Source organism: Lytechinus pictus, chromosome 1 (assembly GCF_037042905.1).
Source record: "Lytechinus pictus isolate F3 Inbred chromosome 1, Lp3.0, whole genome shotgun sequence".
In the NCBI taxonomy this organism is placed as follows: domain Eukaryota; kingdom Metazoa; phylum Echinodermata; class Echinoidea; order Temnopleuroida; family Toxopneustidae; genus Lytechinus; species Lytechinus pictus.
In genome coordinates this window covers 40,875,286-40,899,698 of record NC_087245.1, presented here as the reverse complement: position 1 = coordinate 40,899,698, position 24,413 = coordinate 40,875,286, and the positions used below count along the sequence as shown (strand labels likewise).

The 24,413-nt window shown below is 37.3% G+C and overlaps 1 protein-coding gene across 2 annotated transcripts; it reads right to left on the bottom strand.

Moving 5' to 3' along the window:
* Positions 1–1,196: 1,196 nt before the first annotated feature.
* LOC129263017 (uncharacterized) lies at positions 1,197–21,678 on the bottom strand. 2 transcript variants are annotated; one of them, XM_064103013.1, is made up of 5 exons: positions 21,605–21,678; positions 20,976–21,188; positions 14,924–15,053; positions 12,155–12,452; positions 1,197–6,222 (listed from the first exon to the last, which is right to left on the bottom strand). In XM_064103013.1, exons 2-5 carry the CDS (start codon positions 21,178–21,180, stop codon positions 4,714–4,716), a joined length of 2,142 nt encoding a protein of 713 aa, XP_063959083.1. In that variant the 5' UTR covers positions 21,181–21,188; positions 21,605–21,678; the 3' UTR covers positions 1,197–4,713. The 2 variants fall into 2 exon arrangements, with proteins under 2 accessions (XP_063959083.1, XP_054756932.2); XM_054900957.2 differs by having other exon boundaries at positions 21,482–21,673.
* Between the last annotated feature and the right edge of the window lie 2,735 nt (positions 21,679–24,413).

Here is a 24,413-nt window from a genome sequence, read left to right as displayed (position 1 = left end):
GCCTTCTTTTTAAAATTCTACTGCACATAAATGTGTTTCACTCACTCGAGATATATAGGTCATATCCATCATGACAATATGTTGGGAAATATATCAAGAGAGATAGGGCGGGGGGACAATACATTTGCAAAGGAATGAATGAAGAAAAGCAACACAAAACCTCACAGTTAGCACTACAAATGAAATGGAAAGAAACAAAGAAGTAGGAAAAGATGTTCATTGCAAGAAAGAGGCCATTCTTGATGCACTTAAATAATAATATGTCCAACAACAAACTCTTGAATGGGAAGCAATTCATTCTAATATCTGAATCGATTGATCAGAAAGTTCACTCCTCCAATCAATCAAAGAGATGGAAATGGGGAGGGGTAAGGGGGGAGGAGGGTGGGGGGCTAACCAACTTCTCCAGTTGCACACATGCAGCGTTTGATGTTCACCGAAACTCAACATTCTGCAAACTTTAAAGTATTATTTTTTATTCTATAATTCTGTCCACCCCAAGTACTGGAAGAGACTGTTAATGCATTAGCATATAGTATGGAGTGCAGTGTATTTATTTTCTATTGGGCTTTGTTGAGATAAAGATTTTATTTTAAAAAGATAATAATCTCAACCTATCAAAAAGATTAAACTTGTAGTTTAAGAGAGGAGAAAAGCTAAACTTGACTTACAACTTTTTTCTCATGTTCACATTACAAAATATATATAAAATAAAAAAAAACTAATCTGTAAGTCAAATTTTAGAATGTTATCGAAAAGAATTCCTGGAGTGCTTTTTCTTTCTTTTTGAAGAAAATTTAACTTTAAAAACAAGGCCATGTTGATTTGAAGAGCCATATATAGCTTCATGAAGGAATTAGCAAGCTTAACAGTCCGTTCATTTATCATTCTCCATTCATCGTTTTGTATATCCCTTCTATCCTCCAGCCAGACAAGGGATTAATTTCAAACACTTCCTATTTTTAAATTCACTTTTCAAGGATGGGAGGGATTTTGCTAAAATCTTCAAAAAACAAACTTTGCATCGTCGTTAAGAGAAAGGTGAAATGATAATGACCGTGCAATGATCCAAGTGAAAGATAGTATGTGTAATCTTTCGTTTTCAGTTCGGATTGATAGCCAGCAGCTGCTAAGGTCACGTTGCTTTGCTGAAACAGCAGCGAAGGGGTTAATCACAATGCACAAACAAAAATTGAAATGATTTCCTTGATGCTTAATCAAGGTGATAAACGACAAGAGAATGCTTGAAAAGTTCCTTTTCTCTTGGTTTTGTTCCGAAAGACCCCATTTTGCTCCCTAAGCCCCCACTTCCTCCTTGCATGAGTTCTGTTTCAAAGTCTGGATAAAGACACAACAGGAAGTCCTTCTGATCTTCTTCAATCTCTGAGCAATCTGCTTCATTTCATTCGGAAAAATAAAGAGAATCTGTTTGTTTCTACTGAGCCGCAATGACGCAACCTTACTCTACCACGCACCCCTTAAGTACGCTAATGAACGCGGCTCTGATCCATCTCCTTAGCAAGACACATCTTTTGCTTTATCTTGTTTTTGCAGGGAGGAAATGAAGAGCATTAACTTTTACCCTAATTAGCTGAATCAAGAATACCCTCTTGTAACTGGAAAACACATGCAAATTAAACTCTTACTCATTCCTCCACTTTGATGGAGAAACGTGCTTAAACTTCTGACATGGTTCATGAAATAAACCAAAAAATATTAATCTGCCTTGAATGAAATTGAGATTTTCCCACTTCCTTGCTTTTCGCCTATCACTCACTGTTTCACTTTGTATTTTTCAAAATCAGATCAATAAAATAGTTTGTTTTATAACCTGAAATCTAGCATATGAAATAATCAGATTTTGAATTGAACATTTGATTGCATAATTATTTTCAGCATTATTAACAAAATCACCTATTATTCTTGTTTATCGTATTTCATCATCTTGAATTTGTCACTTCTGAGTGATATACAGTATGTGTCACAGTATTAAATGAATGAGAAAGGTAGACTGTAAACACAAGGGCCCATATTCAGAAGTCATGTTTAACTTAGACCACATTCTAACTCTGTGCTAAAATTATGGGAGCCAAAAATTCAAAATTTCTGTTTACATTGTATATTTCTCATGTTCACTATTTTTTTCCTTTTGCTTTCATAATAAAGAAAGATACTTCAAAATACTTCAGTTATCATTCCCAGACGCTTCTGAATGTTTTAAGTGTCAAATGAGTTAATACACTGAATGTGTACTTGTTAAGAGATTTGTGCCCCAATTGGCTCTCCATAGTTCAACCACAACTTTAAACCAGGGTTTCATTTAAACCCGAGTTCAGAATACAGACCAAGAAGTTTATCAGATAGAAAACCATCATAGCAGCATTTTTGTGCAAGTTAGATGAAATAATGGATGGGGAATACTAACAAATTTATATTTAAAATCCGAAATTGTTCGCACAGAGATCTGCAGTGACGATATTTGACCCACAGTACCTAAATCTGCTTTTCCAATTTTCCCATTCCCGTATTTCATTATCAATTGACTCCAATCAATATATTTCAATCACAATCACACATTAGACTTCTTTGTTTTTGATATTGAATACTCTGGCAATATTCCGTAGGTAGATTTAGCTTTTTAACTCTTCATAACATTTGTTTTTCATCCCTTGTCCAATTAGCCCACAATAGTCCACAGGAATGATTATAATTTTTGCATATGATCAACAGTATAGAAATCTAGGGTCTCTATTCTTTTTTTTAATGATAAAAGGTGAATTGTCAGGCATAGTGATTGATGAAAAAGGATGTAAACTTTAATACATCGGGATCTACTAAAAATGGGTCCTACATGAAGTTTACCTAAAAACAGGGTGCTACATAACTTTTTAGAAGCGCTTGCCCGGTCGGGCAAGTAAATCTTTAAATAGTTGGAATATACTTGCCCAAAATAATTTTCACTTGCCCGAAAAAATCCTTGAAAAAAAAGTTTTACCTCTTCAAAAGAAAGTTTTGCGGTTTTATAAACCATTTACCTTTTTCTTTTGACATGAACTGATCTGTTGCATTTCTTTTTCCAAAGTGATTTTATCCTGCCTACCATGACCCAAATTAGGGTCAATATCATATCGACCCTAATTATGGTCATTCTCCTGGGAGAATTTTGCTTTCTACTTTGTGAATTTTGCTTGCCCAATTCGGGCAAGTAGTTTTGGTCTTTACTTCAAAACACTTGCCCGACTCTAACTTTTACTTGCCCCGGGCAATCGGGCAAGTGCTTATGTAGCACCCTGCCTAAAAATAAAGTTGACCAGCAGAGTGCTACAAAGTGATCAACTGAGTTAGTCGGACAGAGTGATGAATAAATTACATTGCTATAAAAGCACAAAGGCACTAATACATCAAGTTCATCTAAATTCTAAAACAGTTTTTAGCTAACAGAGTGCTACGTTGCTGGCGTACAGACGTACTGTGTGCAAAATATTCAGTGTGTTTAAGTAAGCTGAACAGTAGAAAAAAAGATGTACATGTACTTGTATCTTTTCAATGTATAGCACATCATAAAAATAATGAGGGTACCCCCCCTCTTTTAAAACATGTCCTTTGAAACTTACTAGCATATTTTACAATCCCAGCCATGCTGTCCCGTTCAGGCACTGCAGTATTCAGTGAATATTTTAGTGAATATTCATAGCTACAAATTTAAAAAAGTATTTTTTGATCAGATTTGAATCTTATTTCTTGTTTTGAATGACCCCGCCTAAAAAATCAGGAAAACATGCTAAATTTATTTCTTATATACATTTACAGCTTTTTGTATAACTTATCAACATAGATGAGTTGTTTATTTTCTTAAAAACTTTCCCATAATAGTTAAAATTTCCATCTTTTATTGAACAAACAATGATGAGAAATATTCTCCAACAGGCAACAACAAAAAAGGTTGTATCAATTTCATTACTTAATTTTGATTGACAATTTAAAGATAACTATTAATTTCAGTTTAATTCAATAAAACATACAAGTATCACATAATTCATTGGAAATATGTTCGACATGAAGCTACAAAGTCACTTGGTAAATCTGACCAATATTCTGTGATTTGTAACAGAAGATAAAAATGAAAGTAAAACAATAGAAATGAGAGCATGCAATGTGCATACTTAGAGATTTAAGATTGAGGTACACATAAAATACAGTTTTCTTTAGAGTGCCATTCACTTGTATTCACTATGAATTGTAAGAAAGAAGGTGCCAGTTATGTAAAGACATAAAAAATGAGGAAAAATAGTAAAATTGTACTGCTTTTCTACAACAAAATAACTAAATAACTTACAAAGAGTGACTAGTCAGAACCACTGATGAATTTTAAACAAAAACAAAAAGGAAATATTTTTGTTTCATTCTTCCTCACAGCTAAGAGCACAACTTCTGGGGAGCGTTTCATGAAAGAACTTGTCGGACGTTTTATCTGACAAGTCCCATTTTATCCGACAGTTACCATAGTAACAGTGCTTCTCAGCCAATCATAATCAAGAAAAGTTGTCAGATCTGACTACTTGTTGGACAAAAATGTTGATGAAACGCTCCCCAGAAGTACATCATAACCAAATGCATCAACTTTCTGTTTTCAACAGAAAATAAAGAATTTTAATAGTGCGAAAGGCATTGAACACCCCGTTGAAGATTCGGAGTGTATCATCGCAGTCTTTTTCATGACATCTGAGCTTCCTGATGCATTCTCATCAGTTCATGGTGTCTTCGCTCCATGTCGGGATCACCTCCGGGAGGGGTCATCTGCATCTTAGAGTATTTGGCACGCGCATTCTTAAACCAGACGTACACCACACGATTGTTATACTTGGGCTGGTGCCGTCTCCATTCGCTCGAGTTCAGTTCCTGTACGTATCTCTCGATGGTCAGCCGGTCGGGCCTGGGGTCGATGGCGAACCACGACTGCAGCTTTGGCACTTCAAAGGTAGGATCGATAGTAAAGCGTTTCCGGGGTACCCTGGTTGCCGGACTTGTAGCGGACTGAGAGGTGTTGGTTTGAGGTGATTTTTCGGATTTGGGGGATACTGGCTCGGGTTTGAATGACTGGGGCGTGGGTGTCCGTCTCTGAGAGGCAGAAGGGGTGGTTAGGGGTACTGGGTTGGGCTTAGGCACGGAGAGGGGGCTACTGTTTTGATACTCTAATCTAATGGAAGGATGATCCTTGTGCACCGCGTCAAGCGCATGCAAGAAATGGGGGTGGGCGAGACCATGGATAGGCATGGCATGGGCGGCTGCTGCCAACTCGGGGGTTAATGATATCCCAAACCCAGAGGCAATTTTCCGGATGTCTGGCACATGAAGCGCTGTCTCTGCTTGATGAGCTCCGTTACTTAACCTGCTTGGCACAATCAAACCATTACTAACGATACTGACAGGCTGGAGATGCGGTCGTGCTTGCATGTGTAAAAGTGAAGGTAAAATGGTTGGTTTCGCTAAAGACGTCGCCATCGATACGGCATGGTTTTCATTGCCAACAGAGTTCTCTCCTTCTGTTATGGGTTCTTCTTTCAAATGCAGAATTCTTGCAGGACTTTTTCCTGGACTACGCGAAGGGCTCTTCGCAGAACTTCTAACCGGGCTCTTTGAAGATGATGATTCCAAAGTCTCTGTCTTTTTCTTATCCTCCTCCTCCTCTTCCTCCACCACTTGCTCCTCCATCTCCTTCTCTTCTACCACCATATCGCTTTCTCCGTCATCACTGTTCTTGTCGTCCTCATCAATCACCAAGTCTCTTGAACTCTTGGTATACCCAATGTCCTCTCTCATCTGGGCGATGGCACTTGAGCGCAGTAGATGCCTGTACTTCACCCTGGCATTCTTAAACCAGATCATGATAGAAGAGTACTGAAGTGGGGTTCCGTTGCGTCGGAAGTCGGAGCCATTCAACTCGGCCAGGTAGACCTCCATCTCCGCCCTGGTCGGTCTCGGGTTCTGTCGATACCACCGCAGGAGGCGCGGGAGCTCTGTGCGGGGGTTGAAGAGTGTCCTAGGCCGCCTCCAGTGCTTCGAGCTGATGCGTGGTAACGATGAACTGTCAACCTTTTCCGGGGGTAAGAGGGTGTTGTCCGTAAGGCCATTGTAGATGTTGTACCACTGGTAGAAGGCTTGGATCTTTTCAATGCTGACAGGTTTGTTGTACTTGCCCTGCAAGATCTGCGATACAGTCACCTGCAGAAGACAAATTTAAAAAAAAGAATAAGAGTTCTGATCATTGATACATCAAATTTTATTCAGAGACAACTAAAAATATCAAATGTACTGCAAAACCTGGATTAAAGTCAGTCGATGAGGCAACAGTGTTGTAATGTACAGTGTACAAAAAATTCTGTATGCAATATTTTGAGGAAATGCTGATTAAAAAATCAAGTAGAGTAATAAATTTCAATGAGACAATGACCTCGTATAATGTAATTAAAACAAAGAAAAATTGTTGACAAATGTAAGAGAAGACATATTGCAAGGCTCGACATCAGCGGGCCACACTGCCGGCCCAGGGCCACCAGAATTTTTTACTCCTGCTATAATATGCTGCAAGGCAGAGAAAACAAAAATAAACTTGATTTGGGGTCTGCATACTCTAGGTTTTGGGATTCAAAGAGGAAGAAAGGGATAATTATTGTTTTGTATCTGAGTTTGTTATGCATAATTCATTTACTTTACCAATATGAATGTGTGTCTATATTATGTGTAGATCAAAGAAAAAAGTCCACACAACCTGGGAACAATACAATTCATTTATTCTCTTTCAATCATTTCATATTTACAATGATAAAACAAATTATATTACCACAAATCAATTTGCAAAAAATAATAACAGCAAACAAGGTTTACATTGTACATACAAGATACATAAAGTGAAAGTACATGTCAAAAATAGTGGTCGTGGCTGCAGAATTAATATTTTAGAAGTTTGCTTTATTCATTTTTAATGTTTTTTAAACATTTTTCAGGCCACCAAAGTTTAATATCAAGCCACCAAAAATATTATATGAAGATATAATATGGGCCACCACCAATAAAAGTTAATGTGGAGACTTGCATAATATATTGTGTGCAAATTTTTAAAATAGATCTCACATGAAATACCACAAGTAATGTTCACAAGTTTTCAACTTTGTGTACAAGCTTGCTCATTTCATAGCATTCTCCAGGCAAAACAAACAAAATACATGTATATACACTTTGTTGAAAAATAAAATAAGTTTTTTTGGTAATTTTCAAATGTGTATAAGCACCTAATATACATGTTGCAACTAAATTTCATAGATTGAAGTATAACTATTGTGTACCTTATAGAAAAATTCCAAATGAAAATAGAAATTAAATGGATATTGGCTAACAAATGAATAAACTAATAGTTTGTGAAATATTCAAATACATGCTGCATTAATTACACCCCCCAAAAAAAAATTTTTTGTAAATATTTTACAATTCTGCACAAAAGTTCATGGAGCTCCCGTAGAAACCAAATTATAAAGAAGAACCAGTTTTATATATATTCAAAATTACCCGTCTAGAGCTATTACATAATGCAAACGGAATTGAAATCAATTGAAGTACAAGCATTTGAAATTGTTAATAAAGGTCAGGAAACGGACAACGGAGGACAAACCAACATCATGGTTTCATCTCGTTTGACCATTTGGGGTGAACGAGCTATAAAAAAAAGGGGGGGTAGTCCTATTCAAGCTTAAATATAATAATAATAGGCATTTATATAGCGCCATCTATCTAGAAATATTCAATTCCGAGGCGCATTGTTTATTATTATTATTACCCCGGCTTTAGCTCGAGCTGCCTTTCAGCGCTCAGTGCAGTCAAGGAATTAATCCTGCCGGGTACCCATTCACCTCACCTGGGTTGAGTGCAGCACAATATAGATAAATTTCTTGCTGAAGGAAATTACGCCATGGCTGGGATTCGAACCCACGCCCCTCCGTTTCAAAGTCAGAAGACTAATCCACTGGGCCACAACGATCCACCAATATACACCAGAGGGCAGGTAATGCTTACCTGAAGTCAGAAGCATTTATCGATACAAACTGATGCAATTAAAAAGTCTACCTAACTTGTGGACACAAAATATTGATAATTATCACCCGTATCAGACATCTGAGCTGGTCATTTACAAAACCGTATTGCCCTGTATTTTATTATTATCAGGAAGGGATAGGTATATTGTTTGTATTTTCTTCGGTCTCAATGCGCGTATTGACTTTGCATGCAGAGACGACGCAAAATATACCTTTGTATTTTCCCTGGTCTCACATCCGGGCCTTTGAGGATGCGAATGAAGTGATACGCTTCATAATGTTCCGCGCACCAACGATCTACGTCATAATAAAGACAACGCTGGATCTGGGCGCTTGCAAGTACGTCATAATGGTAAAGTGCAGAGCCTAGACACTGATATTATCATGACACAACAGAACTCTATTCTTAAAAGATATCACTGTTATCATGATTTTTGCTCTAGATATCTGATTTGGATGATAATAAAAATATTGACTGCCCTTCTTTCGGGGAATATCAAATATATTGCCCTTAAAAGACCCATATTGCCCTCGTCTAAAGACTCGGGCCAATATGATTCTTTTGCTGGCAATATATTTGATGTTCCCCTCAAGACCAGTCAATATTATATAAATATGCAAGCAGCGAAGCAGTAGAAATACGCTTGCAAAACGCCTGCCCCGTGATATCAATCGTGATTGATAGTGCACTGCACCTCGGTCTTGGTCAGTGTAAGTGTTCCACAGCTCAACTCATTTTGCCATATGTAAATATTTCCATTGTACTGTTGTACTATTCACTTACTGCTTAACCACTTGTTTTAGGTATTCATTGTTTGTTCCTAGTTATTAGTGTGATTTGTTTTACTCCTTTTTGACTGTTTATGCTTTATTTGTTCTTTGTTTATTCCAGTATTATCTTTGTATGTTTGTCTTGATGTATATTACATGTATGTTATTTGTTGATATGGACCTCTGCATATGCAGCTGTGTCTGGATTAAAGTCTTGAATTGAATTGAAAATAAACAAATCCCCAAAACCTGAATCCAAACTTTCCAAAAATTCAGTGGCATTTCATGGATTTGAGTCTGAACAAAGTCAGTGACCAAAATTGTTCACGAACTTCATAAAAAAGGAGACAAAATCATAAACAATGCAAGCAGGAACTTTTTTAGCTTCATAATATAAAGGCAAAAAATGATATGATAAGAGTATTGTAACTTCTTTAAAACTTCAATTATAGTGTAAATAATAATTTTCAGATTTCCTGGAATTCTTTCCTGAAAATTTCCAAAAGATGATAAAGATTTCCAGGAATTCAGGAAATTTCCTTTCAAGTGGAAGCACTGACCCTCCATATACTGTATGGAGTGTTGCTTTTGTGAATAATTTTTGTAACAATATGTAAACATTCATAACCACCCCCCCCCCATACCAGCACTTGAAAAAAAATGTAACAAATAGAAATCAAAATGGGTTGACAAATTACAGCAGGAGCAATACTTGGTCAGCAAAAGGAGAAGATGCAAAACTATTTTGTGCAATTTTCAATTAAATTTAACAGTTATTAGCATAACAATTTTTGCAATAATAAAGTTGGAGCTCTATCAGATTGAAAAAAATAAAAATCTGCTGAAAATAAAGGAGGCTCTTGGGGGCCATTTTCGAGAAAGGGTATAAATTAGTATAACAACAAGCTTTTGAAACTCTGTAGAAGTTTAAAACCCCCAACACTATTACATAAAGATTATATAAAGGAAACAGAATTGAAATCTGTCAATAAATGAAGAACTAGAAGAATCTGAAATTGTGGACTATGGACAGACAACGATACGGATATAACGTCATGGCATACTGTATTAAGCTAATCTGCCTATTCGGGTCAGATGAGCTAAAAGATGCAGTATCTCACATATCTTCCCCAAGTGTACCAAAGCAAGCGTATCAAAATAAGTCGAGTTCCATGGTAATTGCCCCACTCTTTGCTTGCTCTCTATACCCCTTTCATAAACCCAATTATGCGGATAATATCCGCATAATTTGGTCGTAAAATCGGAGCGGGACTAGAGTTATCCACATTGTTTCGATGCTCCAATTATTCGCATAATAGCGGCATCGGGACCAGATTTTTACTTTATGAACGCATTTCCAAAGTAATGCGGTTAATTGCCATGGTGCGGTCACAAGGTCACCCTTTTCCAACACAACCCCATCGGAGGGGGTGTGTACAGTTGCCATGACAATTATCCGCCTTTTTCAGGTCGGGCGCTCGTAAAAAATAGTGCGGATTACTTTCGGAGTTTGTGAATGCAATTTTTATTGAATTATCCGCATTACTCTTAGGCGGCTAATTGGAGGATGGGTTTATGAAAGGGGTATTAATATCATTAAATCATTCTATGAAATGTACTGAAATCTGAAAAATCTATCATATGAAGCACACAATTCTTTTGACATTGATTGTAAAGGGATCCTGATCTTGACAATACATATACAGGTGCAAAAAGCATTTCATCAAACAAATAATTAGTAATTTTCCCTGTTATAAGCTATTGAAATCCTTGGATCTAATTGGCTCATTACACATCAATCAGTGACTATTTGCTTCATGAAAAACTATTCAAATTTTTTTTTTTAAATATGGAGAAGTGATGGTTGTAAAATGCAGTCTGAAAAACAAGACGAATTGGGTATCCATTCACAAAATGGCACATATGTCCTTTACACAGAAATAACAGCAAAGACAGCATAGGTGCACAATGAATACATACAACAGTACTTCTTCCCCCACCCCAGGCCTGCCCCACCCCCATTACAAAGGTCAAATGGGAGAGAGAAAATGACAAAGAAATGTAATGAAGCAGCAATCAAATCAGATAGAAAAAGGATGATGCTGAGATCTATGCGTCCATTAATCAATGCAAGATGAGAGGTAAAAATATTTATCAATAATTCAAGATTCTTTCTTTACAACCACATTTTTTTGTTTTGTCTGCTCCCCCATTATGCAAACAAATATTTAATAAAAAAAACATAGTTTGTTGTTGTTACTTTATAACAATGTTTAATCAATAATGTTTTATGGTTTACAAATCCCATTTTCCCCCTCGTCAGAAGGCCTTGAAATATTAATGTCATTTTAGCAAGGGGATAAAATCAAACCTATTTGTAAATGTGAATGAATTGTCTTTGATGAAATTCAATTAACAATAAGGCCTGTTAGAGAAATTTAATGAAGCACGATATCTGAGAAAAACAAAATTAAATAAAATTTCAGAATCATGTGCCCCGCAAGTGGCTGGTTCCCTTTAAAGAAAAGAATGTAAGTCTTTCAAAAACCACCAATGAAACAAACAAATGTTGTGGAAATGATTATTTAAAATAAATCAATAGAAATTGAACAGAAAAATGCGGGCACGACACAGAACTGTGTTATATTGGGGTACCTCAGGCTGAATATGATTTGAACAGACAAATTAAAATCATACAAACAAAACACTTTGAATTTCATCGAAGTCGGACAAGGAATAGCAAAACAGTTCTGTGCATGTCTTCATGAATATGCAATGAGCAAGCTGCTGATGTCATATCCCCACTTATTCTTTTGTATTTTATTAAATGAAATAATGTTCTGGCCACCAGAAATGAACAAAAATGGATTGACAACTTGATTTTGTGTAAGACAGTCATTCCTGCAACTTATTGTGTTACAAGGGGGATATATCACACACACTGATGAATGAAAATATGAAATAATTATGATATCAGAAAATAACATATCAAAATTAAAGTGGAGACCTGACGTCAAGAGCCCACCTATTGCATATTCATGGTGATGTAACTGTTTGCACAAAGTATTGCTATACTCTGAAATTCAATAAATTAGTTATTTGTTATTAGATCTGATGAAATTTATAGCATTTTTCTTGGTGAATTTTACTCTTTACATGATCATTTTCAGCCCAGAGCACCCCATTAATAATTGCAGGTGAGCTCATGACGAAACGATGCAAAAGCCAAAAGGTGTTGAGGTGGAGCCACATTTACTATTAAACATGTATATAATGCAATAAAGCACTTGGCTTACCTGAGAGAATGGGCAACCATGACTGACAAGAAGTGTAGGACCTCTCTTCTCCAAGACCTGCAGAAGCTTGATCCGTAGCTCCTGGACCGGGTGAGCAGTCCTGCCGAACCCCTTGCCCTCACCGCCCTTCATCCTCCTCGCCATCATCCCGAATGGAAGATCTAGACCTCGCCGCAAGAAGAAGCTACTGCCAAGGTTGCCCAGGCTGAGGATACTGCTGCTGGCGTTGCCTCCGACCCTGCTGCTTCGGCTTTGGTCCTCTGGCGTTTGGTTCTGGCAGTTGGCACTTGCGGCGTCACTGAGAGAGAGTAGAGAACTTGTCCGTCTTGATCATTTCAACTAATGAGATGGATCGTTGGGTGCTAGCTAATATTTAGCATGCGGCTCTACAACACTATGGATGGATAAGGACTACCTATTAAGCAATGGCTGCCCAATTCGTATCAAACAGCAATTGATCTCCACTATAAAAGATCAATTCGCATATGTACTAGAGTACATGTACCTGTACACTGTAATCATTGATCGCTAATTATTATCAAATGAAATTACAACAAAAAGAGTAAAGACCAATACTACAAACAAGTATCGTAGCAATGAAACTTAAGAAAATTAAAAAATTTCATGTAAGTTCAAGGAGTTCCAACAATATATGTGAAGCATGGATAATATATCTGGTACATTTATTCAATTGCTTAAATCAGAGGACTGATGAGTAACTGACGTTAAATGGAAAAGCAAACAACTCGGTATGAATCTATCAAGATATCAAGTCCCAGGATGAACAGTATGAGCCAATATGATGAGGTCCCTCTCCAAGGCAAACTCTCCTGTTTTTCTTAGAACAGCCTACATGTAGAGTTGTGACTAAACAGGACATCAGAACCCTTAATAAATACAAGTTCATTTGGCAGCACAACTCATTGATGACTTTGACAGCTCCACATAATAGATGTGTCTTTTGATGCTCCAGAAAGGAATTGATTCTTGGTGGTTCCCTGTGACGTGAGTGATACGTCTTCAGTGCTCACCTTGCTGATCATTGCCAACCACGTGGGCGATTATTCTATTCAGCAAGGGAGCATCGAAAAAACGGTCGTAATCCATTGTTTGTTTCTTACGGTTTATTTTACCCCGGCCAAAGAAACATATTGCATCATTGTGGAAAGTAGGAATGAAAGGAGAAAAAAAATCATAACTCCATCATGCCGCTTTTCTTTCATCTTGTTTACGCCGGAAGAAATTACTCGCTTTAAAGTTTGGCACTAATGCGATAATCCATCTGAACCCTAGCATTTGCTAATCTTCTTAAACTGTGAACGATGGATGGGAATATACTGACACTATCTCTCTCCTTTTCATCTCTTTCTGCTCCTCTTTGACTTTATCTCTCTCTCTCTCTTCCTCTCCTCTTCTTCTCCTCCCCTTTGCTTCTCTCCCTCTATCTCTCCTCACCCCTCCTCCCCCTCTTTTCATTTTCTCTCTCATTTTCTTTTTCTTGTTTCTTGCTTTTTACTGTATTTCCCCCTACCTTTTTCTTTTCTTCCTCTATGTATCTCTTCATTATATCTTCCTCTTTGTATCTCTTCATTATATCTCACTCTTCTCTTCAAGTTTTGTTTTGGGTTTTTCTATCTCTATTTTCTCTTTTGAACTATTTTCCCTGAATAAATAATCCTAGACCCTCTCCCTACTGCCTACATGTATACTGTCTTTCCAATGAATATCTCTTCCAGGTAGATATTTTCCCTACATCCATATCTTGTGCTCATTTCCCTCAATACCACCCTCTCTCTCTCTCTTCTTTCCTACCAGATCTCAAACTTTCCTCCTGGAGTCCAGATAGATCTATATTTCCCAATCTTTCTTTTCACTCCCTCTCTCCTTCTCCGCGTACACGTGCAGTACACGAATCCCGACATCCACGACATCCTTCCTCAACTCCACCACCAACCAACCTTCCCCGAAACACAGAAACGGGCATCCCTTCGCACATGAGGAAAACAATCTCTTGTGACATCATTATCACCATAACGCAACAAGTAGAAGAGTGCATCCACTCCCCATCAATCACGATCCCGGAATAGAACGTTAGTCTCCACAGTCACGTCAGTCGCTAATCACTCTCATCTATCATACCATGCACGTGCCAACAGATTTATGGATCAACAGCCCTCTGCACTACCCCAACCATAACGCAGCTATTTTTTTCTGACAAAATCCCAACAAATCCTAGCTCTTGCTTTGTTTGTTTTACCCAATATATTCGATTAAGATTCCTAGCTGGGAACATTGTCAAGATTAAGACGCAACGTTGTGACGTGGCAGGAAATGCGGTCGATCATATTGCACGTCATTCAGTCTTACAGAACTCCCCAAAATTGTATTATTATCACTAATTTCACCACTTTTTAAGATTATGTTTCAAGAAAAAATAAGAAAACTACAATTAATGGATAAAAAGTTCCCTGAAAGTGAGTTCCTTATAATAAAAATATATAACATTTATATAGCACTTAATAAAGTGTTTCAAAGCACAGCATACTTGAGACATACATAACTTTCTTATCATAAGTTTTATATTACAGAGTATTAAAAATTGTTTCAAACTTTGCTCCACTACAATACAATGCTAATCACAATATGTGTGAAAAATGTGTGAGTGTATGATGACGCAACTTGAAAACTTCCTTAATATTTCTCGTTTCCAATTGTATGCTGCATCGTCACCCCGAATTCATCAAACATGATTCTTTTGATTCAACTCACCTTGTTAATACAGATATCTTGAGTGTGATGTGAGAGAGAAGATCTCCAAAGAGTTGTCCGACTGATGATTGCTGATTGTCTGTGATTGACGAGAACGGTAAGGCCTTCCAATTCCGAACCTGAATAACACCTGTAGGCGTGAAGATCATAAGAAAACAAATAATAATAATAATAATAGGCATTTATATAGCGCCATCTATCTAGAAATATTCTATTCCGAGGCGCGTTATTATTATTACCCCGGCTTTAGCTCGGGCTGCCTTTCAGCGCTCATGCATTCAAGGAATTAATCCTGCCGGGTACCCATTCACCTCACCTGGGTTGAGTGCAGCACAATGTGGATAAATCTCTTGCTGAAGGAAATTACGCCATGGCTGGTATTTCTAAATAAAATCACTGTCAATTATGATGACAATGAAACGTCTTCCTTGTTGCACCATTTACCTGCATATCATGTGCAGCGGATTTGTTTTCATGCAGGTATTAGTTTTGTGTGATAATCTTTGTGATTCCTTCATCAATACTTTGAATAAAGCAGTGCAATCAAAAGTTGTCTAGGTTGATCTTTACACAACTCGAAGTGTGTATCCTCATTGTATCAATAAGAAAAATTGAAATTCGAAACGGTGTACACAAATAATCTTGGTGCCGTTTGGCGCCCCCCTTCTCTCTCTCTCTTAAAATGCATTTTAACTTCACATCTTTTCATTTACTTATTCCTTCTTTGTCAGTCACGCCTAGTTTGTTCATTCTTCACTCAAACACAATACAGGTAATCAATAATCATTGAAATGGCAACCATTTCCGTTTCCACTTTTCCCTCTATTGACTATCCTCCCTTAATACCTCCCTCCTTCTCCCTTCCTTTACTCGCTCCCTCCCTCCCTCCTATTATGAATTCATTATAAATTCAATTTGAACTAGATAATGTTTAAAAAAGAATTAGAGTTAGATTCATGATTTTAACAAGGTTTTGTCATAAATAGCATTTATTGTGTTTTTTTCTACGGAATTTCTCTTTAAAATGAATTGTAAAATGGCAACTGTTCCTATTCAGATTAAATACAGCTAATTTTCATCCCGGTCTGTAATCACATCTCAAAATCAGCTGCTGTGTCAAGCAACACAACACAACATTTTTTTCCAGCCATACTGCATGCACTACTGCATTATTCAGCATTCTAATCTCCAGTAAATTCACTGCATCTTGTTTACAAACAAACAGGCCGAATTAGTGATGTAAATAAATTCGATTCCAAGCCAGGCATAAAAAAAAAATATGAAAAGCACTTTATTTTTGCTTTGCTTGGCAGATGCCTGATCCTTATCGCCTTCTTTATGATGTATCATTTATTTCAATCATATACAAAAAGGACCAAAATAGAAACAGATTTCTAATTTATCTCCACATATCTTGTGATCTACCTTTATTAAAACCCTGACTACAACCTTGATTTATTTTTGTTGATATGCTACCCACAACTAATAGTTCGGTGGCCATATATACAGCTATTATGAAAGGTTTTGTAATGATTGATAAATTAAAAATTTTTATAACCTTATCTACAACAACAGGAATAAAATACCCCTTGAGCAAATGCAATTTGCATACCCACTCTACAAATGAAATAATCGAGAATAAGACACACAAAATTCTGTTTCCCGGAGTATCTCTCGATAAATTGAAATAAAAGTTTTCATGATGCAATAATTTTTGTTTTCAGTACAAAAATGGATGCGGGTATTCTTTTAATCAAGATTCAGTCGGCAAAAAAAGGAACCTTCAGCGCTCCATCTCTGCAGGACCAATTTATTTCAACAGAAAGGAAAGCTACATGTAGGGGAGCCTCCTCCCCCCCCCCCCCCTCCCCGGGAGGGATTGGAAAAACTAAACAGGTATTTAGAGAATATGAACAAAGCTCTTTTTTTGAAAGTTTGTCCAACAGCTCACCCCAGTCAAATCGCAAATCTTTTATATCTACATGAATAAAGCTTGTACGCAAACTTGCAGCACCAAAGCGCCATTTGCTTAACTCTGCCCTTTCCAAAAGAAAACTTAGAAGCAACATTAAAGGCACTAAAAAAATACATCACAAACTGTCAGAATCAGTTTGTATAGATCTTCACTGCTTGTCATTGATATGAAGTTTAGAAGGAAATCTTTATTTAAGTACAGCAAGTGTTTAGTGCAAGTGTTATGGTTTTAAGGATATGTTATAAAAACAAATATATTCCCATTTTGTGATTTTGTGATTATAAACCAGACTCAAATCTTCATAAAACAAAACCTACCGATTCAATAGTACTTTCCATTATTACAATTTCTGACATTTACAACAGGGTTGAATTGAATATCAAATGTCAATTCAAGTGGTCAGGAGGTTGAAATTCGTTTTATATACAAAACCTCTGTATTTCCCTTGACCATTTCAAGTATTTTTGTGTTTTCAACTGGTTCACAAAAAAAAAGCAATCATGTTTTTGACTAAAAAATTGATAAATAAAACTTTGTAGAGTGTGTCTTCATGAAAAGCATAAGTCGACACTCTCTCCCTAATTTGGTGACACTAACAATCCTAGAGATAAAGCTGACAGAAATCAGACAACTTAATCCTTCACCACGAATAGCAAAACACATACTACTACACTACTACAAGAGGGAGACCGACATCGCACAGTAGTGAAACTGGAGATTAATCCTGCAGGGTCGTAGGCTGTCTTTAAACTTCCACAAACCTTTTAATAATTCACAGGCTCCTGCCTCTGTGGGCTTTAATCCTCTATGTGCAAAGTCAACAGGGCTTTTTAATCCTCGCCCGCATGAAAGACAGGCTTCTGCACGCTCCCCAGTAATCCCTCCCAATCTACAATTGCTAATCCCTAATCTAAAATTCCATCTCTGAAGTCGACTTTGTGCCAGGCATATATATTGTATGATGAGTTACATGAAGGGTCTCAATTAAAGCATGTATATAGTTCTTCTATATTTTCCCCGTGGCACAAGGTTATCTTTATGATGTTGATTTAATATGGGAATAGTAAATCGATATTGATGAAAGTTGGAATGGGGCTGAATACACAGACGTAGCAAAATGAATGATCCTTTAAAAATAATAAATTATTGGATAACTAGAAAACAAGTCATAAATAAAATGTAAATTAGAATGTATGAGACTGTATAAACAATGTGTATATACCTATACTGGTATATGTATTTGTATTTGTAATTGAATAATGCACAAAATAATTGAATTATTAATTTATTAATGATTAATGCAAAGCAAAAATCTTTTGGGTGAAGGGAGCCAGGACCATGTTTTTTTTAAGTGATCAAGTTTGCTCTCTTCTACATTTACTATGCCTTCAAAATCAAACTGATGCACTGGGTAGACAGCTGATTGTAATGTTTGTATTTTTTTATTGAATCATATATTATTTTGTTAAATGTATATGAGCGCTGACTTCATAATTCATAATATATATATATATATATATATATTATATATATATTATATATATATATATATATTATATATATCATATATGGCGGCTTGTCATTGTTCGAAACCCACCTTCACCCGACAAAGGAAATTATAATTGGTATAGTGTCGAAAATTTGTCTATCTGACGGTCAATCGGATCGGGGTCGCCCTAGCCACTAACCCGTCTCTGTGGTCTAGTGGTTAAGGCACCGGCGTTCAAAGCTGGGGGCCCGGGTTCGATTCCCGGCAGAGACATTTTTTCGGCATTGCCAATTTTTCCAAAGGGTAGATAGCTCTGGGGAACCTTGATTTAAGCTACGCCTACCATTGTTCTCTTCATCCATTTCTTTACAATATATATATATATATATATATATATAAGTGTGACTTTGAAAAAAAGAGAGAGGCTGCAAGACGTAGCAATATTGCCCAACTCCTTTAAGGCCAAGCTTTCGACCATGTAACCAGTCTTCCTCAGGGCTTTGAGGGACACAAAAGAATAAAACGAAAATAAGGATGTCATGCAACAGAAACACAATCTAAACAAGCATGCAACGGAAACAAAAAACATAACAAAAGATATAGATATAGATATAGATATATATATATATATATATATATATATATATGATTTACGAATAAATTACAAGACTGTCAAGCATTCTGCAGGCTATATGGATGTATACATGTACACCCACTGGTGGAATTCAGCACCCTATGTCAAAAGCATGCCTTCATTGTTAAAGCTTTTCTCAATAGACCTATGTTAAATCATCATAATTAAATAATGCATGAAATCTGCATTAACTATGGTTTCAAACCATTGATTCAACATTTTGCGAGTTCAGGTCATAAAACCAAGTTGTGGTTATTAGAAGAAATGGGAATGTACTGGAAAATGGAAGAAATACAGCGGTGCTAATAAGTAAATGAACCCCACCAAAAAATGCACTCCTTCATGCCGAGTGTTGAATGTAGACAACAACACTACAAATGTCCGGAGAGCCGAGAGAAACAAACTTTATTGAATGTAATATTTCAACACCCGACTACACTATTAAATATCTAAAAGATGGCAGAACTTGAACACTTTTAAATATGTTCATTTTCTGGTGGGGCTCACTAACGTTTTAGCACCACTGAATGTGTAAAGTGGCAATGAGAATAACGATGTATAAACTAGTTGTAGATGAAATAAGATTTGACCAAGAAGCAACTTCTGACGTTCATTTCAGAGGTAATCTACAGAGTCAGTCATTATCATAGCAAAATGGAAGACCAGCAATCACTAGCGTACCTACGGGGGGGGGGGGGGGGGGGGGGGGGGGGGGGGGGGGGGGGCAGGGGGGGCAGTCTGCCCCCCCTGACGAGCCACAACCCATGCAAAGGACGTATCCTTGCCCCCCCTGTCGAGCTTGAAAGACCTTTTTTGCCCCCCCTGACGAGCTTGAAGACCTTCGCATACATTCGTAATTCCGAAGCTTCGTTATTCCGAAGGTTTGTTTTTCCGAAGGTTCGTAAGTCCGAAAACCAAATGAGGTTCGTAATTCCGAAGGTTCGTTAGTCCAAAAACAAAGTGAGGTTCGTAATTTCGAAGGTTCGTTAGTCCGAAAACGTAATGATTAACGAACCTTATTTCGTTTTCGGACTAACGAACCTTCGGAACAACGAACCTTATTTCGTTTTCGGATTAACGAACCTTCGGAACAGCGAACCCTATTTCGTTTTCGGACTAACGAACCTTCGGAACATCAAACCTTATTTCGTTTTCGGATTATCGAACCTTCGGAATAACGCCACAAATGTTCGGATTAACGAACCCTTTTACGTTTTTGGATTAACGAACATCGAGGTATATAGGCAATTTACTTGTTTCGGAATTACGAACCTTCGGAATAAAGAACCTTCGGAATTACGAACCTTCGGAATTACGAAGTGTAACCGAAGACCTTTATTGCCCCCCTGACGATCTTAAAGACCTTTTTTTTTTGCCCCCCCTGTGAAAAATCCTAGGTACGCCACTGCCAGCAATCCAATATACATGTAGCTTTGATGCACTGCGGTAAAACACAAGTTGTAATATTGAGAGCAGAAACATCAATGTCTAAAAAGACGGTATATCAAAATTTTGCATTAGACTTTTGTAACGTCATTAACCCTTGTCAAGAAGTGTTTGGTTAATTGGTCCGTTATCAAACAGTCAGATTCTTTTTTAAACAACATGGTTCAAATATGAAGCTATCAATGGTTGGTTAAAACAAAATTGCATGCAAAATGAATTGGGATTTCTTTAACCAACAGTTAACACTAAATGGTAGAGTTCTTTTTTTTTAGCTTGGGGTTGGTTAGAAAAAATCTGAGAGCATATTGCTGTGTTGGGTCCATGGTTGCACTAACAATGTGATGGCCTAATCTTTGGTCAGCGCATGGAGAGAGCTTTTTCTATCATGTGCTTGCTTTATTTTATAATAAATCAATTATTATCATAACATTTCTTTTTTCTTCATAAATGAGCAAATGAATAATATCTTACAGTATAAAGACAAAATTGAATCTGAGCAGTTAAATACCTGTTGCATTTTTGGCCCTTTCCGGTGGATAATCGAGCTTCGATAAGGCTACCCTGACGAGATCTCTGAGTTGTAATGTTGATGGCACAATGGCATATCCCTCCTTCCTCTTCTCCTCCACCTCCTCCTCGCCCTTCTTTGCGTCCCCGCCTTCTTTACCGGGCGGGGCGTCGAGGAGCTCTACGATGCAGTGGACCGGAAGCATCTTCCCTCCTACAGACACAAACAAAGAGAAAAGATGGCACTGTGAAACTTGGCAGTCACTTCAGGAGGGATGATCGAGATCAAGATGCAATCGCCATCTTTAAGAGTCACTTAAAAAAAAAAGAACACCTCAATCCAGATGATGACCGAAGATGCACTGGAGCTATAAAGGAACCATACATGTTCTACAGAGATCCATAAATCACGCCGTTCTATCAAGGAACTCTTGGGATTTTACAACTGGTATACATGAAGGAATGCAATATAAGTAAAATCAAATACAATATTAAAAGGTTTCATACTGGAAATCAAAACAATGTGCAAGAGTGTCTTCAGCTGACACTGCGAGAGTACATGTGGTTTGCAGACGAAAGACCAATGACTCTTTCCTGGGCGAACAATTATGGAACTGTACATGTACTCACGCAGACTAAAGACTCTTTCCTGGAGGCACAATTATGGAACTGTACTTTTCGGCAGAGAACGCATCAAGTAAACTAAACTGTATGTGTAAAGAGGGCTTATCGATACACTGAGAGCCATTATCTCAGAGATGGTTAAGGGAACATCTTCCTGATATCACTCACAAAGAATTCTATTCACAGCCGACCTCATAAACAAAGAAACAGTTAGAGATAATCCACAAAGACCTTTCTATGGACACAAAGGAGATTAATGTGGGATTATCCTAACTAGTGGCAGCTAAAGAGGGAGGAATGAACCCTCAGATGGGGATTAAGATTCCAAATGTAGGTATAAAGAGTGGAGGAAATTTTTTCGCGCTTTTCCATTCATGCAGCTTGATTTCCTTGTCTCTTTGTCGAGAATGGAAAGGTAAACAAATTTATTCATCATTTTATTTCTAATAAAGGCCATATGATTTGTAATGAGTAGAGAATCCAATTCCTTCACAGCTTCATTATATACTTTAATGATTAGATCAGCTTGCTATCAAATTCAACTTTTTCAGTAAGCATGTAGGCCCATTGTAAAAGACCTGTTCCTTTAAAAACCAAGCAGATAAAATGTGGCCAAGTTCTGTTAATCTGAAAAAAGAGATTGTAAATTTCACTAGGACATACAAATAAGTTCAAGACCAGGCAATTATAAACATGGATGTGGAAAAGAAGGAGCGAATTCAGAGCACAGGTAGAATGTATTGTTATTATTACAGGCCAGGTATGCATGTGCAACGTACATGTGCACACATTCTACTGCATGCATGCACGATAAACAAAACAAAAATCATGTGATTTAAACTTGTTCTTTGTAGTAAACACACACACATGGCAATCCAATGTTTTATGTGGAGCATTGAGCCTTTTGAGCATACCAGCATTTCCAAACAGACACCGTTCTCACTACCATCTTAAAACTAGTTTAGTGGAAACTAGTTTTAATGTGTAATGAGATCGTTCGAAGCAGTCTTGGAAGCAATCTTCCAAACCGGTTCAGAAAACCACCTCGTGAGGTAGTTTTGAAGATCGCTTTACCTTGTCAAACTGGTTTTTGCAAAGTGAGGACACAACTGTTCTTCGGGAAGCAACCTTCGCACATTTTGAGCATGCTACTCTACACACTGTATGTGGAGTTCCTACCTGGCGGTTTCAAATTTCACGCGAAACATGTCACTCCACTGAGAGTGTTCCCATAGCAACAAGACCGCTTTACGTGAAGTGGTTTTGAAAAACACTTTCGGGTGATCAAATGGGAACGCTAGCTAGCAAAGCAATCTTCCTAACTGGTTTCCTGAACCGGTTTCCAGTAAACCAGTTTTAGAAAGTATAATGAGAACAGTGTCAAATATGCCCACTTTAAGTTTAAAGTCAAGCTACATACCATCAATGATAACATTGTTTCACACAATTAGAATTCATGTATTTCACTGTTTGTTTATCTTTTTTTTTTAAAGAAAAGAAGTGAATATTTTGTTGTGACATGTAATTCAAAGAAAGATTCACCATTTTTTTATTTAATTGAAATGATCAGAATGATAGACTCTAGCTTTAGTGATTTTCAGAAGATTCTGTGATAGATGGAATCCAGCACTATATGCCTAATACATTGACATCTGCACATCACATTTTGTTTCTTGTGGCTAAAATTGCAGAAGATATCAAATCTGCCACAAAAATGGGCAAAATTACTGCAAAGCCGATTAATGACGCACTGCAATCCCAACTTAAGAGAGAGCTCAATGAGACAAAAGTAACACCAATTTATTCAAGATTTCCCTTACAAATCACACTCTATCCATCAAGGACTCTTCCCAGGGTGCAATGGAAGCCGAGCCTGCCTGAATACCCCTTGCCAACTGTCAATTCAGCTCAGGGTTTACATGCCACTGAGGATGGTTTTATCCCACAAAGTGCATTACACACCGAGAGTTATCATTCCTTCAATAAAGGGAGAAAATGGAGAAAAGGGGGAATAAGGAGTAATGATGCAAAAATGGTTCCCCTCTCTCTCTCTCAACCTCAGCAAATAATGCACCCGCTCTGCACGCTTCAAGGGAATTTTCTGATTTAAGAGATTACAAATCTAAGTGGGCTTTTTTTTTTCTTCAGCAAGGAGCCGATTGGCCGTACATGGAAGGATGAAAGAAAAGAACTGGAGTAGTATTATTATTCGAGAAGTGCATGCAGCGATGGAAATGGATTATGTGAATGCAGCAGCTCATACAAAAGCGGATTTCAGATTAGGACATATACAGCATAGGACTGGGATCACGTTAATAACAAAGAGTGGTTCTGTATGAGGGATGGGGGGGGGGGGGAGGGGAGAAAAGGAGGGAGAGAGACAGACAGATATTAAAAAGAGAGGGGGATGAAGAGAGATGCAGTAACTTTTTTTTATGAAATGCACCTGGCTTCAATAAGAACCCGAAGAGAACACAAGATCGCTTTAAAAAGCAAAAATGCAATCTACAGATTTGGATTATATTAAATACTTCTTAGCTCTTTCAATAGGATAAATTATTCTTAGATTGAAAGATAAAGAGATTAGTAGAATCTCTGAGATAAAGGAGTGAATGTAAATCATGTATTAATAATTCAGTCTTTCCCTTTGCTACTTGATATCTCTACACCTGCCCCCTCCCTCCTTCCACCAATTCTACCATCCAATTAATTCCATATAATGCCCCGCCCCCTGCGCTCTACCTCTATATCTCTATTGGCCTGCACGCTACATGTATATATATATTTTTCAGCCTTACAGTTTCTCAGCCCAACA

What these genes read in the sequence shown, in the direction of transcription:
- LOC129263017 (XM_054900957.2), bottom strand. Translation starts at nt 21,596, where the DNA reads ATGTACAGTTCCATAATTGTTCGCCCAGGAAAGAGTCATTGGTCTTTC. An exon ending in AAGGGCCAAAAATGCAACAG is followed by an intron (nt 15,054 to 20,975) that starts GTATTTAACTGC and finishes TCACGCCTACAG; the next exon opens with GTGTTATTCAGGTTCGGAAT. An exon ending in ATGGTTGCCCATTCTCTCAG is followed by an intron (nt 6,223 to 12,154) that starts GTAAGCCAAGTG and finishes TGTCTTCTGCAG; the next exon opens with GTGACTGTATCGCAGATCTT.